Source organism: Myotis davidii, unplaced genomic scaffold, assembly GCF_000327345.1.
Source record: "Myotis davidii unplaced genomic scaffold, ASM32734v1 scaffold324, whole genome shotgun sequence".
In the NCBI taxonomy this organism is placed as follows: Eukaryota; Metazoa; Chordata; class Mammalia; order Chiroptera; family Vespertilionidae; genus Myotis; species Myotis davidii.
The window spans coordinates 884,887-903,575 of NW_006295053.1; the positions used below are offsets into that span (position 1 = coordinate 884,887).

The 18,689-nt window shown below is 43.0% G+C and overlaps 1 protein-coding gene across 1 annotated transcript in view; it reads right to left on the reverse strand.

Moving 5' to 3' along the window:
• IQGAP1 (IQ motif containing GTPase activating protein 1) overlaps positions 1–18,689 on the reverse strand; it is a 114,386-nt gene that overhangs the window by 62,272 nt on the left and 33,425 nt on the right. The window contains exons 2-4 of the mRNA XM_015567741.1: positions 16,582–16,738; positions 14,683–14,760; positions 8,918–8,994 (exon numbers count right to left, since the gene is read on the reverse strand). Coding sequence (XP_015423227.1) covers positions 8,918–8,994; positions 14,683–14,760; positions 16,582–16,738 — 312 coding nt within the window. The remainder of the gene's footprint in view (positions 1–8,917; positions 8,995–14,682; positions 14,761–16,581; positions 16,739–18,689) is intronic.

Below are 18,689 nucleotides of genomic sequence, written 5' to 3' on the forward strand. Positions count from 1 at the left end.
ATATATATCAGAAACATTCTGAACAGAGACTCCCAGGACACCACAATATTCCCCATTGCAGTTACCATACTTTACCTCAGAGCCTTTTTTTAGTTTTACATAATAACATTGTCCTAAAAAGTCACATAATGTAATGCAAAGGGCACTGGGCTGGGAATCAGTAGACACAAGTTCAAATCCAAGTTCCAGTAGGAATCTAGTATGTGATTTAATGTTAATATAAATGTTAACATAATCAATGTAAGTGAAGAATCTTCACTTTGGGTTACCTTACTGTGATCAATGTTTGAAGTAATAGGACATTTTAGAAAAGTCTCATGAAAATGATTCAGATTAAAAAGACATATTTAAACTGAACTCTTATTACCAATGAAAAAGTATCAGGTAATTTAAGAGTTTTAAATAGAGTACATATATATATACTTTCCTCTTAAATTAAAATCTACTAGACTCTCAGCTTCATGAAGGCAGGGACAACAAATAAAAGCCTTGTTGACCAATGTCTACTCTGAGCCTTGCATCTGTATATATAAAAGCCTAAGCGACTGGCTGACTGCTTGACCGGTAGCTATGACAGACACTGACCACCAGGGGACAGATGCTCAACACACAGGCATGGAAACATGGAACAGACTGATGAGTCTCAGGGGGAAAGGGGAAGGAGGGAGGGCAGGAAGAGATTAACCAAAGATTTTATTAGAGGCCAGGTGCACGTATTTGTGCACTGGTGGTGGGGTCCCTCAGCCTGGCCTGCGGGGATCGGGCCGAAACCGGCAGTCCGACATCCCCCGAGGGGTCCCAGATTGTGAGAGGGCACAGGCCAGGCCGAGGGACCCCACCGGTGCACAAATCTGTGCACCAGGCCTCTAGTATATTAATAAATATCAATCAGTATCTCAGAGGGGCTGGATGGATGAATGGATGAATGAATGAATGAATGAATGCCTATAAACCCGAGTTAAGTTAACTGAATTGTAAGGCCCCAGCACATCAGAATCAATAAATGAGAAGACATCAGGACAGTTTATAGGGATGGCCATGAACAAGACACTGACAGTCCAGCAATAAGGGAGGATATAGGAAGTATCTAGGAGCCCAGCTGGAGGGGCCCAGTGGTTGAGCGTAGATCTGTGAACCAGGAGGTCACATGCCGAGTTGTGGGCTCAATCCCCAGCAAGGGGTGTGCGAGAGGAAGCTGATCAATGATTCTCTTTCATTATTGATGTTTCTATCTCTCTCTCTCCCTTTACCTTCCTCTCTGAAATCAATAAGAATATATACTTTTTAAAAAGTATCTAAGAAACAAACCATAGAAACTCAGTAAAATGGTTTGCAAATAATCTATAAACCTCAGTATTATCTAAACAGAAATATGTATAATGCATATTACATTCACAGAACTGATCAGAACTTATATTGTATAAAAAAAATGTATAATCTAAAAAAAACCCCACAAATGATCTGAACACACACTCCAATTTATGCATCCACAGTAGCTAATAATTTTCTCAGGTAAGTACAAGTATAAATCATATTATAATTAAGTGCTTTTCTTCCAAGTACAATGCTCAAGATGGAACTATATAAGGTTCCTCTCTCAGAAGATTTTGAATCTATTAAATAAATTTTCCAAACCAGAAAAGCTCCTAACTTCCTGTACATACACCGAGTGGCCAGATGATTATGACCACCCCATCAGTACAATGAAGTGAATTAGTTATGCAAATAATAATAATAAAACCTTGAGAGTATTTGTTTGCTTAGGAAGTTCAATATTCAGTATATTTTTGGAGGTGTCAATGAAGTACTGATGGGGTGGTCAAATAATCTGGCCACTCAGTGTGTAAAATGTTCCTTTCTATATTTTACCCACATAATATGTTCTACCTAAAGTATGAGTTCTTTTTCTCCAGGAATTTCTTCCTCTTATTCCTACTTTAAAACAGGAAAGTGAAGGTCACCTTCACAGCTTAAGAAGTGTGTTAGCTTTCAATGTCCTCGGTAGTAAATTAAAGGTGTTACAACAACATCACCAGCGTGTGAAAAGTAGAGAAGGGAAGGCCCCAGCACCATCTTTCCGTGATCTCGTTTTGAGTACTAGGAATATTTTAAGGAGATGCTGAAGCTATGGGTGCAATCGTCATGGCCACCTAGCTCTTCTTGCCCAAAATCGAAAGTACTAAACTTCAAAGCTGGAGCTTCACAAATGCTAACGGTCCACAGTAAAATCTAAAAAAACAAAACAAAAAACCCACAAATGTTCTGAACACACATTCCAATTTATGCATCCACAGTAGCTAATAATTTTCTCAGGTAAGTACAAGTATAAATCATATTATAATTAAGTGCTTTTCTTCCAAGTACAATGCTCAAGATGGAACTATATAAGGTTCCTCTCTCAGAAGATTTTGAATCTATTAAATAAATTTTCCAAACCAGAAAAGCTCCTAACTTCCTGTACATACACCGAGTGGCCAGATGATTATGACCACCCCATCAGTACAATGAAGTGAATTCGTTATGCAAATAATAATAATAATAAAACCTTGAGAGTATTTGCTTAGGAAGTTTTCAATATTCAGTATTTTGGGAAGTGTCAATGAAGTACTAGATGGGGTGGTCATAATAATCTGGCCACTCAGTGTATAAAATGTTCCTTTCTATTACCTAAAGTATGAGTTCTTTTTCTCCAGGAATTTCTTCCTCTTATTCCTACTTTAAAACAGGAAAGTGAAGGTCACCTTCACAGCTTAAGAAGTGTGTTAGCTTTCAATGTCCTCGGTAGTAAATTAAAGGTGTTACAACAACATCACCAGCGTGTGAAAGTAGAGAAGGGAAGGCCCCAGCACCATCTTTCCGTGATCTCGTTTTGAGTACTAGGAATATTTTAAGGAGATGCTGAAGCTATGGGTGCAATCGTCATGGCCACCTAGCTCTTCTTGCCCAAAATCGAAAGTACTAAACCTCAAAGCTGGAGCTTCACAAATGCTAACGGTCCACTCCACCTTCCCTGGCTTTGTCCCGCTCTCCCGTGCCCACTTTTACAAATAAGCTGTTAGGTGCCCCAGCCCATCAGCCTATAACGGAGCTCAGATCTCCTTTCCTTTTCTCTTTTCCTATTTAAGCGGTATGTTACGGCAACGGGGAGAAAGAAGCTGTGCTAGCCTATCCGGATTCCAGTTATCTTTGCCGACAGCAGAGTAACTCTGAAGTCACTATGCTAATCTCAAAGATGATTACTAGCCATAGGTGGTTTGACTCAATGGATAGAGCATCCCGGGTTCAATTCTGGTCAAGGGCACATGCCTGGATTGCAGACTCAATCCCCAGTAAGGGGTGAGCCAGAAGCAGCCAATCAACGATTCTATCTCATCATTGATGTTTCTATCTCTCTCTCCCTTTCTCTCTAAAATTAATAAAATATATGTGTGTTTTTTAAAGATGATTAATAAAGGCTCTGAAACTCAAACACAGCAGCTGATTAGGAAGCAGAATCTAGTACAGGCCCACGATCCCATATCTAAAATCTTTGGGCCAGATATGGATTTAGGATTTCTCAGATAGCAGAAAGGTTTATAGTGTATACAGGATTATAAAACGACCCCAGCAAGCTTTGAGGCAGCCCCCCTAAACAAATACATTACTTTTCTGCAGAGAAACATCCATATAATCATACCAAGTACATGAATTCTAAATAACCTCAATGAATTCTGATCAGATTTTGCCCACAAATGAGGTTGAACCAAAGTTAAACTTAGTTCTCAGGGCTTTTATGGGTTGCTGTGTTTTTTTTTTAATTTAAGATAAATATCTGTGGGTCTATCAGAGGTTCTCAACCTGTGGGTCGCGACCCCTGACAATACATCCTGCATATCAGATATTTACATTATGATACATGACAGTAGCAAAATTACAATTATGAAGTAGCAACGCAAATAATTTTATGGTTGGGGGTCACCACAACATGAGGAACTGTATTAATAACACATTGTATGCGGGAAACGTATTTATACGTTTTACTTATACGTGTTGCGTTGACTGGTAGTAGAGTGCGGGACACGTATTAATACGTTTTTTATAGACTAGCAGTAGAATGTGGGTAACGTATAAATACGTAAACTAAAGTTATCGTAATTTTACTGAACGTTGCCATTTGCGCAAAAAATTAGCAAAAATGGCCCGCGCCACCTGTTAGCGCGCAATAAAAACTACCCTCAAACAATGTGTTAAAGGGTCGCGGCATTAGGAAGGTTGAGAACCACTGGATACGATCCCAAACTCATTTCTTAGAAAGATAACATATACACATGTAATTGGAATAATGGAGAATGGGGGTCTTATCTGAGAGTAGAATGTAATCTACAAGAGTAATTTTTTCAGGTGACTAAATACAGTGTCTATCGCTGGAATAATGCCAGTGAAGACTGAAAGGGAGGGGAGGGAGGAGAGGGAGAAGAATACAGGGAGACGATGCTTCTCTGTTACTGTTGACCCAGAAGGGAGCAGTGCCTCGCCCAGTGGAGTGAAGTGAGGAGCCTGCCTTGAACGAGGCTGTGTTTATGGGAAAGAGGCTCCAGGCAGGTACACACGCTTCCTACATATTATCAAGTGTTGCCAACACCACCCTCCGGGAAAATCACGATTAAGGGAGGAAAGAAATCCGAAGCCGCCAAGCAGAACGCACTGCTCTGTTTATACTTTCTAAGCACGGACTGCACGCAGAAAAGAAATGGTGAACAATAGCTGACTTCCTCCCTTTCTCTTCGGACTCCGGCCTCCGTCATTAGAAAGGCACAGTTAACTCTTCATCTCCATTTCGGAGAATCTGAGGACCTGGGACCCAGGTCCCACTGCAGGGACGAGTGGCTAAGAGCTGGCAGAGAGGAATTCGCCAGCTGGGCCTCTGTGCCTGCCAAGTTCAGGTCCCCTTCGGAGGCACGGCCTTCTCAAGGTTATAGATGGACAGACCTCGCGTAACACGAATTTAATCCCAAGAATGCATCTGGTTTTGACTCAGACTCACACATTTCAAACTCCTACACTATGAAAATTCCCCTAGATATCACCCATTCCTAAACATTTTAAAGAATTCTTGCCCTAGCCGGTTTGGCTCAGTGGATAGAGCATCGACCTACAAACTGAAAGGTCCCAGGTTCGATTCTGGTCAAGGGCACGTGGCCAGGTTTCGGGCTCCATCCCCAGTAGGGGGCTTGCAGGAGGCAGCCAATCCATGATTCTCTCTCATCATGGATGTTTCTCTCTCTCTCTCCCTCTTCCTTCCTCTCTGAGATCAATAAAAATATATTTAAAAAATAAAAAAAGAATTCTCATGTTACCATTGTTTGTTCAACATTATGCTGTGTGCCCTGGAGGGGGGGAATATAAGGCATGACCTCTGTCCCTAAGATGCTAATAATGTAACAGAGAGAAAAGATTAAAATTATGGAAGAAATAACATATAACTAAAGACAAAAAAAAAAAAACACCCACAAACTACAGGAGTTTAGATGAAGGCATGAGCTGGAGAAATCATAAAATTTCACAGACAGTGGGAATGGAGCAAAGACTTGACCGGCTCAGCCAAGACAAACATACAGTCATCTGATAAAGGGCAAGTGCCACTTCCCTTGTGCATTTATTTATAGGGCAGAGAGACTCCCCTTCAGCCAAAGGAGGGGCAGGAAAACCTGCTATAATGTATGATTTGGATGAATTTACTGTTTACCTACTATTGTTTACGCGAGGCATCTAAGTGCTACAGACACAAAGATAAGGAAAGAATTAAAGGAAACAGTTCTTGCCCCCAAGGAGTCCCCAAAAAACAAGTGACATCTAAGAACAAATAACCAGCATACAATGTAACAAGCGCTAGACTTGAAGGAAGAGGTTTCCACAAAGTAATGCTAGAGGAGCACAAAGCAGGGAAGTAGCTAATTCTGCCTGAAAGATAACAAGTTTTTTTTTAAAAAATGTATCAAAAAATGTATCTGAGGTGTTAGGGGGAGAAGGGCGGTCTGGCAAAGGCACAGCAAGGCACTGGGGTAGGAAGACAAGCGCACAGCTGCAGAGGAGGAAATGGCTGCAGGTGAGACTGGAATGGAGCCATCCAATATTTTATGGAGGGTCTGTAAGCAGGGCTGTTCTGGAAAGACAGCTCTGGTGGCAGATGGACCAGGAGGAAAGAGCCTATGGAGGGAACCTTCTAGAAAGGAGGTTAATGCCGTGGTCCACAGAAGAGATTCCCTAGTCCTGAGGGATAGTCTTTCTTTTGTGGGTGTCATACTTTTGTGGGTCCTGGTGATAATCAACATCTGGTACATGTTTGATCTCAATGAAGGCAGCAGGCTACTTATTATACAACTAGAGGCCCAGTGCACGAATTCGTGCACTGATGGGGTCTAGCCAGCCCACCCCATGGGGGCCGATCAGGGGATGCATGGGAACTGCAACAGCTGGCCAGCTGGCCCTGCCCCCGATCAGGGTGGGTGGGGTGATCAGGGGCTGGGCTGGCCGGGGGGAGGGGCCACAGGAGGTTGGGGCGGGGCCGGTTGGCTGCCGCAGTGCGTGTCATAGCAACCAGTCATTCCGGTTATTCCAGTCATTCTGGCATTCCAGTCACTTGGCTCTTATATATAAAGATGCCAATATTATACATACATTCATGTAAATATAAATAACACGAAGCACGCATACAGCATGCTACACAAAATGAGCAGCCCGAGCTAGAACTCTCACACGCATGTCCCATCACCTTCTCCTTTAGTCCCACAGCCATCATGTAAATGGGGACCACTCCGAAATACTATTATACCTACTCCCATCCCATCCTAAACCAGCCTCCATATACATCGTCTCTTCCTTACGATTTTGTACTTTGTTGATTCTAAGTCATCTTCCAAATCTATATATATAAAAACTTAATATGCAAATTGTCCCCTCGGGAGTTCGACCGGGAGTTCGATCGCTTGCTATGACATGGGCTAACCACCAGGAGGCAGCACAGAATCAAGGAAAGCCCCGGCTGGCAGCCAGAAGGCCCCAGATCAGCCCTGATCACCAGCCAGGCCCAGGGACCCTACCTATGCATGAATTTCGTGCACTGGGTCTCTAGTTTACTATAAAATGGTGAAAAAATTTTTTTCTTTGTTTCAGTTCCTATTTATTTCTTTGGCATAAAATTTATTTAATGAACAAATGGCTTGGTGAGGACCTAAATAACTAAATTAATTATAAATCAACCATTTGATATTTCCTGGTATTATTTGAAGATGTTGACAAAATTTGATTGTACTACTAAAGAGCATCAAGACATAGTTTATTTTGTAATTCAGCTTATCAGCTTGAAACAAAATGATAAACAATAAAAGTTTCAAATGTATATATTTTGTGTAATTTTTAAGAGATTTTAATTAAAAAGGGACTGCATCCCGTGGGAAATGCATAGTTCACAGAAACCCAGATCAATAATGAAAGATTATACTATGTTTTCACACCAGAATTATCTTCTTTTATGGAAATAAATAATCCTTTCTTCCTGCACCCTAGAAAAACACAGCTGTTTCTCACCATTTTGTTTGAATAATAGTATCCTATTCTACTTAAAAATTCTGAAGCAATGCACAACCTTTTTCATTACCCCTTTTTCATAGACAAAAAACTACATAGTCAATTCAGATGTTATTCCTAAACTGCTTTTTAAAATTGAGATATGACTGACATACATTATTAGTTTCAGGTATACAACATAATGATTTCATAGATATAATATTGAAATGATAGTTAACATCTGTCACCAAATATAGTTATAAATTTTTTTCTTGTGATGAGAACTTTTAAGATCTACTTTCTTAGCAACTTTCAAATATACAACACAGTATTATTAACTACTAGAGGCCCAGTGCATGAAATTCATGCACTCGGGGACGGTGGGGGGGTTGAGGGTGTCCCTCAGCCTGGCCTGCACCCTCTTGTATCCTGGGAGCCCTCAGGGAATGTCTGACTGATGGCTTAGGCCCGCTACCTGTAGGCCTAATCCATCAGTTGGACATCCTTAGCACTGCCACAGAGGTGGGAGAGGCTCCCGCCACCGCAGCTGCGCTCAGCAGCTGTGAACCCGGCTCTGGCTGAGCGGCGCTCCCCCTGTGGGAGCGCACTGACCACCAGGAGGCAGCCCCTGCACTGAGCGTCTGCCCCCTGGTGGTCAGTGTGCATCATACCAATCGGTCGTTCTGCCGTTGAGTCAATTTGCTTATTAGCCTTTTATTATATAGGACAGCCACTACACTGCACATTACATTGGCAGGCCTCAATTAGTCTATAACTGGAAGTTTGTACCTTTTGACCACCTCGCCTTTTCCCCCCATCTACCATCCCCCACATCTGGTAACCTGTGCTCTGTTTCCATGAGTTTGGGCGTGTGTGTTTTTAATTTTACAACTAAATGAGATTACAGTGATCACAGTATCCAAATATGTGGCAGGTACTTAAGCTCCAATACCCACAGGGCAACACAAAAAAAGACCAGATGACACTTGTACACACAAGTTGATTGCGTTAGCGGAGAGGACCCCTGAGTTTAGGAAATCCCAATCCTATATAATAAAAGGGTAATAGGAAAATCAACTGAATGGCAGAATAACTCCCCCTGTGGGAGCGCACTGACCACCAGGAGGCAGCCCCTGCATTGAGCGTCTGCTCCCTGGTGGTCATTCTGCTGTTCAATTTGCTTATTAGCCTTTTATTATATAGGACAGCCACTACACTGCACATTACATTGGCAGGCCTCAATTAGTCTATAACTGGAAGTTTGTACCTTTTGACCACCTTCACTCATTTCACCCATCTTTCAACCCTCACCTCTGGCAACCACTGATCTGTTCTCTGTGCACTGCTTATTTTACCAAGGAAATCTGATTACCTGAGTGCATGGATACAATAGATACATCGCGGCATGTTCTTTCGGTCATAGATATCTGTAGTTTCTGGGTAAAAAATCTGAGGAGAAATAAAAGTAGTAGAGTAAGTATCCACCCACTGGGTTTCTTTTGATCACTCACCAATCATCAATAGCACAAATAAAACATCGGACAGTTAGCAAACATTGTTGGCATTCAGCAAATTATTTCATTAGGGTGAAGAGATATTTAACTATAAGTGCTGCAAGGAATAAAATGCTACAATACAGAATGAAAAAACACCATTTGAAAAAACCTTATTTGGTCAACCCACTGACTGTCCCTGTGTATGTGAAAGTGACTTATGCACTACAGACTCAGTCACGGGCAAATCAATCCCAAGTTCTAGTCCAGTTTACAACACTGGCTTTGCTTTGAGACAGCATGGAGGGACCTTGGAGAGTATCATGCTATGTGAAATAAGTCAGTCAGAGAAAGACAAGTATCACATGATCTCACTCATATGCGGAATCTAATGAACAAAATAAACTGATGAACGGAGCGGATCCAGAGGCATGGAAGCATGGATCAGAGTGCAGGTAGGGGAGAGTGGGTGGCTGGGCGGTAATCAACCAAAAACCTTGTATGCATACATGCATGGCCCATGGCCACAGACAATGGGGAGGTGAGGGCCTGGGGTAGGTGAGGGCCTGGCGAGATAACTGGAGGGAGCCAATGGGGGAGAAAAGGTGGCATATGTAATACTTTCAACAATAAAGAATTATTTAAAATAAATAAATAAAACACTGGCTTTGAAGGATTGTAATCTTCCTGGTTACTATCTGCCATGCCTAGACTGGGTAGGAATTCCACAGAACATTTACTAAGTCAGCGGTTCTCAACCTGTGGGTCGCGACCCCTTTGGGGGTCGAACGACCCTTTCACAGGGGTCGCCTAAGACCATCGGAAAACACATATATAATTACATATATTTTTTGTGATGAATCACTATGCTTTCATTATGTTCAATTTGTAACAATGAAATTGGGGGTCACCACAACATGAGGAACTGTATTTAAAGGGTTGCGGTATTAGGAAGGTTGAGAACCACTGTACTAAGTGCTTCCATCTGTGCAAACCACTACATTTAGACACTGAAAAAACTATTAAACATTACACTATATCATACTGCTTGGGGGAAGTGGGAAGACATTGAGATGAAGGAGCTAGAATAGAGGGTGTACAGTATGGGACTGTGGGTGATGGGTGGTTTTCCTTGGGAGCATTTAGCACAATCAATCAATCAATCAATCAATCGCTTGTGCTGTCATCTGCTTGACTCCTCCACCAGCCCATAAGCCACATGAAGGCAGGGACCCACTCTGGGCTGCTCACTGCTGTATCTTCGACGCCAAGCCCAGTGCCAAGTTCATGGAAGGAGCTCTATACTTGACGCATTTGTGAATGAGGTGGGATAGGAACAGAATAGCTTTAGAGTGTGAATGGCCTTGAAGTTCAAAACCTATTCTCATGGTAATGAGGCACCACACAGGACTCAAGCTGTAATTTAGGGGGGAAAGGATTGGAGAAGTGAAAGGCTGAATTACAAGGTGATTAGAAGAATTCTGACCAGGCAGTGGGAGATGCTACAGGACTAGGTATCTATTACAGCACTTAATACATTGTGTTCAATTCTTCGTTTTATTGTTGTTGTTTTTAAATACATTTTTGTTGATTTCAGAGAGGAAGGGAGAGGGAGAGAGAGATAGAAACATCAATGATGAGAGAGAATCATTGATCAGCTGCCTCCTGCATGTTCCCCAGCGGGGATGGAGCCCGCAACCCAGGCGTGTGCCCTTGACCAGAATCGAACCCAGGACCCTCCAGTCTGCAGGCCGGTGCTCTATCCACTGAGCCACACCGGCCAGGGCCAATTCTTTGTTTTGATGCTCGTCCCATAGTCATCCTGCCTCTCCACTGGGAAGAACTGCCCCCCCACACACCCCACCCCCGAGAAATGGGATGTATCAGAATCATCCTTTCTGATAATTTTTCCAGCTCCACGTGCTCACTTCCCAAGATTGGGATGCCCTCCCGTGAAAGGTGAAAATCCCAGTCGCCGTGAGCCAACCTCCCCGACAACAGCAGAGAATACATTTCAGAAACAGGAAAGCAAGGCTGGGTAGGGAGGACGGAATCAGATTGTGAGGCCCTGGAGAGTCAGGCAATTCTGAACCTGATAAGCAGGCCACAGAGAAGTCCTCACTTTGGAGCCAAAGAGTGAAAACAGAGCCTCAGAGCCCCGGGAAGATCTGACTGGAGACGAGACACAGGATGCAGCGAAAGGCGGGGAGATGGAAGCTAGGGAGGCCGCTGCCAGGCTGTGTCCGCAGATCAAAGAGGCGCTTCCAGTAAAGGAGGGAGGCTGGGGAATCACTGCGCGTAGGAGGCCAAGGGGACGCCAAGGTTTGGAGCCCGGGTAACTGGGAAAATGATAACAAGGTCCCATTCATTACAGAGGAGGGATGTCCACGTGCCGGAAAAGGGAGGTTTGGTTTCAGACGTGAGAAATCTTAGGTGCTAGAAAGCTATCCGAGGAGAAATGGCCACTTGAAGATACCGTGTTTATCTTACAGCAAAGAGTCTTCAAAATAACTGAAACTGCCCGGCTGGTGTGGCTCAGTGGTTGAGCATCGACCTATCAGCCAGAAGGCCACAAGTTCGATTCCTGGTCAGGACACCTGCCCGGGTTGCGGGCTCGATCCCCAGCGTGGGGCATGCAGGAAGTAGCCGATCAATGATTATCTCTCACCATTGATGTTTCTATCCCCTCTCTCTCCCTCTCCCTTCTTCTCTGAAATCAATAAAAAACATTTTAACAATAATAATAATAAAAATAACTGAAATGAGAATGAGAGAAAGTAGCTAAAATAAGGACTGCATCGTAAGGAATGCCCACTAGTAGGATATGGAAGGTAGAATAGTTGAAGGAAACAGAGGACTAAAAACAATTAAAAAAAATCAAACTCAAAATAACAAAAGTATTTCATGGAGGAGGTGGCCAATGGTACCAACCATAATAAACAGTCAAGAAGGATAAGAACCAAAAATTTATCACAGTAAGTTTCTATAATTAACCTGTGTGTACCATATAAAGAGATCAGGAAAGACATCCCAGTAAATACTGAACATGTACTGTTGATCATATATCATATCTTATACCACGGCCAACACTACATGTTCAGGCTGAGTGTCTTCTGTCTACATTACTCAGAGTCTTCCGGACCTAAATCATGAAGGGAGGACATTTCAAAACTGACAGCCCAGAAAGCCCTGCTGTCCTGGAAAGCCTTTGAGTTTCCATGTTTGTTAACTGTGGTCCAGGACAACGCACTATTGTTAGTAAACAAAAAAGGTAATAAAAGCCAATCATTAAAAAGGCGTTTTACCCGAAACCGGTTTGGCTCAGTGGATAGAGCGTCGGCCTGCGGACTGAAGGGTCCCAGGTTCGATTCCGGTCAAGGGCATGTACCTGGGTTGCGGGCACATCCCCAGTAGGAGATGTGCAGGAGGCAGCTGATCGATGTTTCTCTCTCATCGATATTTCTAACTCTCTATCTCTCTCCCTTCCTCTCTGTTAAAAAATCAATAAAATATATTAAAAAAAAAAAAAAGGCGTTTTAGCCCGGCCAGCGTGGCTCAGTGGGTAGAGCGTCAGCCTGCCGACGGAAGGGTCCTAGGTTCGATTCCGGTCAAGGGCACATACCTAGTTAGCAGGCTCCTCCAGGCCTGGGCCCTGGTCAGGGCTCGTGCAAGAGGCAACCAATCAATGTGTTTCTCTCACATCGATATTTCTCTCTGCGTTCCCCTCTCTCTCCCACTCTCCCTATAAAAATCAATGAAGGATATCCTCGAGAGAGGATTAACCAAAAAAAAAAAAATACAACAAAAAAGCATTTTATAGTAAGAATATTACTCCTAGCAACAGCAAGTATTAACAAGGCTCTTAGTACCATTCAAAAGAGGTTAAGTCATCTTGCCCAATAGGCACACCACCCAAAAAACAGGAACAGGAAGTTACAGGTGCACAGAGAGCCAAGTAGCTGTCAAAATTTGACGTACTGCATTTCCTGACATTGTGGGGCCTAATTCTCAAACACACCAGTGCGAGGAAGACAGCTTCAGCACTCTGCTCTGAAAAAACAGAGGACAAAAACTTGTCTTCGGCGAAGACTCGGCTCTGAATTTAACTCATTCCAACAGACTCAGCTCTGAATTTAACTCATGCAACAGTGAGTTCAGCACTGTGCTACGCATTTACAATCGGCTGTAGGCACTTCCTAATACTCCACGTCTCCCTTTCCCCCCCTTCACTTTTTGTTGTTGTTTACAAAATTTTAGCCTATAGAACAGTATAAAGAAAAAGAAAAAAGCAGCCTAGCCCGTGTGGCTCAGTGGTTGAGCATCGACCTATGAACCAGGAAATCACGGTTCGGCATATGCCTGGGTTGCGGGCTCCATCCCCAGTAGGGGACATGCAGGAGGCAGCCAATCAATGACTCTCTATCATCAAGAAAAAAAAATTTTTTTTTTAAAAAAACAACCCTTAATCCCATCACACAAAAATGAAAACTGTATTTCCTAACAGATTTTTCCTAAGAACATTCACTTTATTTTTACACAAAAATAGTGATCTCATCTTAGCCAGAACATAAACTCTTATAACCTTAGCCTATTATGTTATTTTTCCACTTAGCACATCCCAGACAACTTCCTTTGTCAATACAGAGTAACGTCATCCTGTTTTATGGCTGCACTGGTATCTGTCTGCATCACAGTTAATTCCCTAGTGAAGGGACATGTGGTTTGCTATCAATTTTTTCTACCATAAGCAAGGCTGAAAAATCCTTACATATACATCTTTTTAAGCTTGTCTGATTATGGTGGAGGGATAACTTCCTAGAAGAATTCTTAGGTCAAAGAATTGGGGTGGGGTAGTAGAGAAAGATGCCATGCCTGTAAGAATGATAATACAAGCACAGCTTTTACGAGTTCCAGTGGGACCGGGTAGCTAGAGATGGCAATTTCACTCAGAGCAGCACTAAACAGACTCCTGAGCAAAACAGTCAAGGATGGCCCGGCCAGCATGGCTCAGTGGTTGATGAAGCAGAAGTTCCTGGTTCGATTCCCGGTCAGGGCACATGCCAGGGTTTCCCACTCAATCCCCAGTGGGGTTCATGCAGGAGGCAGCCAATCAATGATTCTCTCATCATTGATGTTTCAATCTCTCTCACCAACTTCCTTCCTCTCTGAAATCAATAAAAATATTTTTTTTAAAAAATGGCCCTTCAAACACCCTAAATTTGGTTATTCTGAAGCTGGAAGATAACATTTCTAAAATATTTCCTAAAGTCAAATTTTAATGAAACAACATTGTTAATAATAGTAATAATAAAAACCCACTGAATTATATACTTTAAAATTCGTGTGGTGTCTGGCAGAATATCATGGTATGTGAATTTTAATGTAAGTCTACAACAATTTTGATGTAGTAGAAGTCAATAATATCACAGGGAATTTCTCTAAGGTGGGGTGAAGCAGGGATGAGGAATATAAAACAAAAAGAACAAAACTATTTTCTAAAAGGAACAGAAGAAAGAGATCTTAAGTACTTTTGTAAAAAATCACCACAAATTCCACTGAAAATAAAGAATACTTTCATAAGTAGAGTGAGAACCCTTATGCCAAGACAGAGCTGAGCCAGAACTATGACCATCACGTGAGTTACCTTAGGCAAGCCAATCTCGTCCATGGCATTCAACCACTGAATCACGTTATCCGTGTGCCGGAAGTGCAGGCCAGTCGCCTAGAACAAATAAAAGACCATTAGGCGGGGGAGAAGGGGGTCCTTATGTAAGGTGACAGGAGAAGATCTGACTTTGGGTGGTGGGCACACGGTGCACTATACAGATCCAGTAACATAGAAACCCACACCTGAAGCCTGTATGTTCATGTTGACCAGTGTCACCCCAATCAATTTAATAAATAATGTTTTTAATTGAAAAAATAGACACATTGCCAATAGGGACACAATACTAAATAAAAACTCTCCTGCAAGTTTCCCTGACAAACTTTACAAGGTCCCCTTAAATTCAAGGTCTGTCTATAGCATTATGTTCACTTTCCAATCCCAACAAGACAAGCCAGATCCACATCTCCGCTCCTCTCATTTAAAAATTATCCAGAGAGACCCAGCCGGTGTGGCTCAGTGGTTGAGTGTTGACCTAGGAACCAGGAGGTCACAGTTCAATTTCAGGTCAGGGCACATGCCCGGGTTGCGGGCTCGATCCCCAGTGTAGGGTGTGTAGGAGGCAGCTGATCAATGATTCTCTCTCATCATTGATGTTTCTATCTCTCTCTCCCTCTCCCTCTCTCTTTGTCTCTGAAATCAATAAAAATATATTTTTTAAAAAAAGAAAAGATAGGTTTCTATCTGAGACCTTAATTTGGCTTTGGCTTAGGGTCTATATACCTTCCTTGTTTCCCTTTAAATTTGAACATAAAAATCTCTCTTGATTGCATCTTCATCCTTAGCTCATTATTACAGTCAACTGCTCTTATATTCGCTGTTGGTTTTGCCATCTTCCGCTATTTTATATGCATCCTTATTTCAAATAAGAGCTCTCGGGAAGGCTCCCACAGAATCTCTTAGACGACCAATTCTGGTCCTTGTCACCTGAACTAAGCAGTCTTCTTTCTCAGGGCCGTGGACCACAGGAATCAAACCCTTTCACTTATCTCCATTTTCTGAAACTGGATCTCCTTCCCACTTTACCTTAAACTCTAATATCACAGGTTGATCTTTTTTCCCTAAAGTTGCTAACGCTTTTAATTTGCCAACAAATCTCAAGACTTGGTTAAAGTTAAAGTAGTTCCCCTAGTTACTTCCTGCTACCTTCTAAGGAATAAAAAATTCATCAAGGCCCTTGCCAGTTTGGCTCAGTGGATAGAGAATTGGCCTATGGACCGAAGGGTCCCAGGTTCAATTCCGTTCAAGGGCATGCTCCTCAGTTGCAGGCTCCTCTCCCGCCAGGGCCCTGGTCAGGGTGCATGCAGGAGGCCACCAATCAATGTGTTTCTCTCACACTGATATTGCTCTCTGTGTTTCCCTCTCTCTTCCACTTCCTCTAAAAATCAATGGAAAAATATCCTCAGATGAGGATTAAATAAAAAAAATTTCACAAGGACCATGATACCCACCATAGTAAGAAATGTATCAGAAATACAAACAGCCCTAGCCCACTTGGCTCAGTGGATAGAGCGTCAGCCTGCGGACTGAGGGGTCCCGGGTTCGATTCCAGCCAAGGGCACATGCCTGGGTTGCGGGCTTGATCCCCAGTAGGGGGCGTGCAGGAGGCAGCCGATCAATGATTCTCTCTCATCATTGATGTTTCCATCTCTCTCTCTTTCTCCCTTCCTCTCTGAAATCAATAAAGAGATCTATTTAAAAAAAAGAAATACAAATAGCTGAAGTTCTTGTACTACTACATCTTGAGGTTGCAATATTGTCTCCACTTTTGTTGGAACAAACACCCTTAAACTCATTTCTCAGTAACTCGTACACAGGAGAAAGCATGCTAACCTCTCACGTTCACGGCCGTGTTAGCGGTTCGCCGGGAGGACTCACCTTGTATCTGGTCTGCTCCCGGTCGTAGATCTTCTTCAGGGACACCACTTTGGGAGAGAAGAAGTTCCCGAGTTTGGCGAGGTAGACCCCGTTGCGAAGGCCCTCCTCCAGCTCCGTGGTGGGAGGCAGATCTTCCCCCAGGCATGCTTCCATCCACCTGCACAGAGGGAGGGAGGACTTGAGACAAGGCAGGGAGGACTGAGCATTCCTCAGAAGATTCACGTTTAATTTCCATTCTCCTCGGAGAGGCTTAAGGTGAACACAAGCGACACTCCTTTACGATCCAAGTTCACCGTCAACCAAGAGGTCGCGGTTCGATTCCCGGTCAGGGCACAGGCATGGGTTGTGGGCTCGCTCCCCAGTGAAGGGGCCTGCAGGAGGCAGCCGATCCATGATTCTCTCTCATCATTGATGTTTCTCTCTCTCTCCCTCTCCCTGACTATCTGAAAGCAATAAAAAAAATATTTTTTTTTATAAAAGATCCAATTTCACACACTTTGTCCTGACCCAGTCAGATCTGAGGCAGGGAACTTGGAAAACTTCTCCAGCATGAATGCCACCTTCTTCTCTACCCTACTTTCCTCTCTGCCGCCCCAGAGCCAGCTGGCTCCCGGGTCCTGACTGTCCCATGCACCTCGGATCCGTTCCCTCAGTCCTTAGGTTACTCCTTAAGGACTCCTACGGAAGCCATTTGTAACCGAAGCCACCATCTCAACTGTTTCATTGCCGAAGTCCTCTGGCTTTAGTATTCAGAACCCACAGTGAATTTCTGGGTTCAAGGTTTTATGGTTGTTTGTTTAGCCAAAATAGTCAGTTATCTCGGCTAAAACACTGAAGGTACCTCTCATGAAAGCAATAAAAATGAATTCTTCAGTGCTTTTCAGAGAAGGAGAAGAGGTTGTAAAGACGGAAGGAAAACTGTATTTTGTCCCTCGAACACTTCTCGCAAGATTTCAGGGAAGCCCCAGATACAACAAATCAGAGTTTAGTTGCATATGTTTTCCACAAACAGAAAGGTATGTAACTAAAAATCACTTAGAGCAATGATTTTAAACCTTTTTTTTTGAGTCACAGAATTCTCAGAACATCTAAGAAACACTATATGATCTCCCAAATCAGTGACGCCCTAGACCCGTGGTCGGCAAACTGCAGCTCGCGAGCCACCTGCAGCTCTTTGGCCCCTTGAGTGTAGCTTTTCCTAACCCCTAGGAGTACCCTCATTAAGTTAATAACAATGTACCTACCTATATAGTTTAAGTTTTTTAAAAAATATATTTTATTGCTGAAACCGGTTTGGCTCAGTGGATAGAGCGTCGGCCTGCGGACTGAAGGGTCCCAGGTTCGATTCCGGTCAAGGGCATGTACCTGGGTTGACATGCCCTTGACCGGAATTGAACCTGGGACCCTTGAGTCCGCAGGCTGACGCTCTATCCATTGAGCCAAACCAGTTAGTACTATATAGTTTAAGTTTAAAAAATTTGGCTCTCAAAAGAAATTTCAATCGTTGTACTGTTGATATTTGGCTCTATTGACTAATGAGTTTGCCGACCACTGCCTTAGACAGTCTGGCTCAGTGGATTTTTAAAAAATAATAAGGAAGCCGAAACCGGTTTGGCTCGGTGGATGGAGCGTCGGCCTGCGGACTGAAGGGTCCCGGGTTCGATTCCGGTCAAGGGCATGTACCTGGGTTGCAGGCACATCCCCAGTGGGAGATGTGCAGGAGACAGCTGGTCGATGTTTCTCTCTCATCGATGTTTCTAACTCTCTGTCTCTCTCCCTTCCTCTCTGTAAAAAATTAATAAAATATATTAACAACAAAAAAATAATAATAATAAGGAAAAGCAACAATTTCCCGTTTTTCTCAAGTTCTATCAAATAGTCACTCAACCTTATTTTCAAATCTGTTATACTTTTAAAGCAGCCAGCATACTGTCTGCCCCATAGTCGACTATTAAATAAAGACTGCCTGGATATATGAATGGGCGAGAGAATTTTCTGGTCATTCTCTCAATTCAATGATAAATAAAATTTCCTCTTCTGACTTTTCTTTCAGGTAGAATTTAAATGTCAGGGATGAGGAGGGGGTAGGGCACGTGTGGGGGCAACTG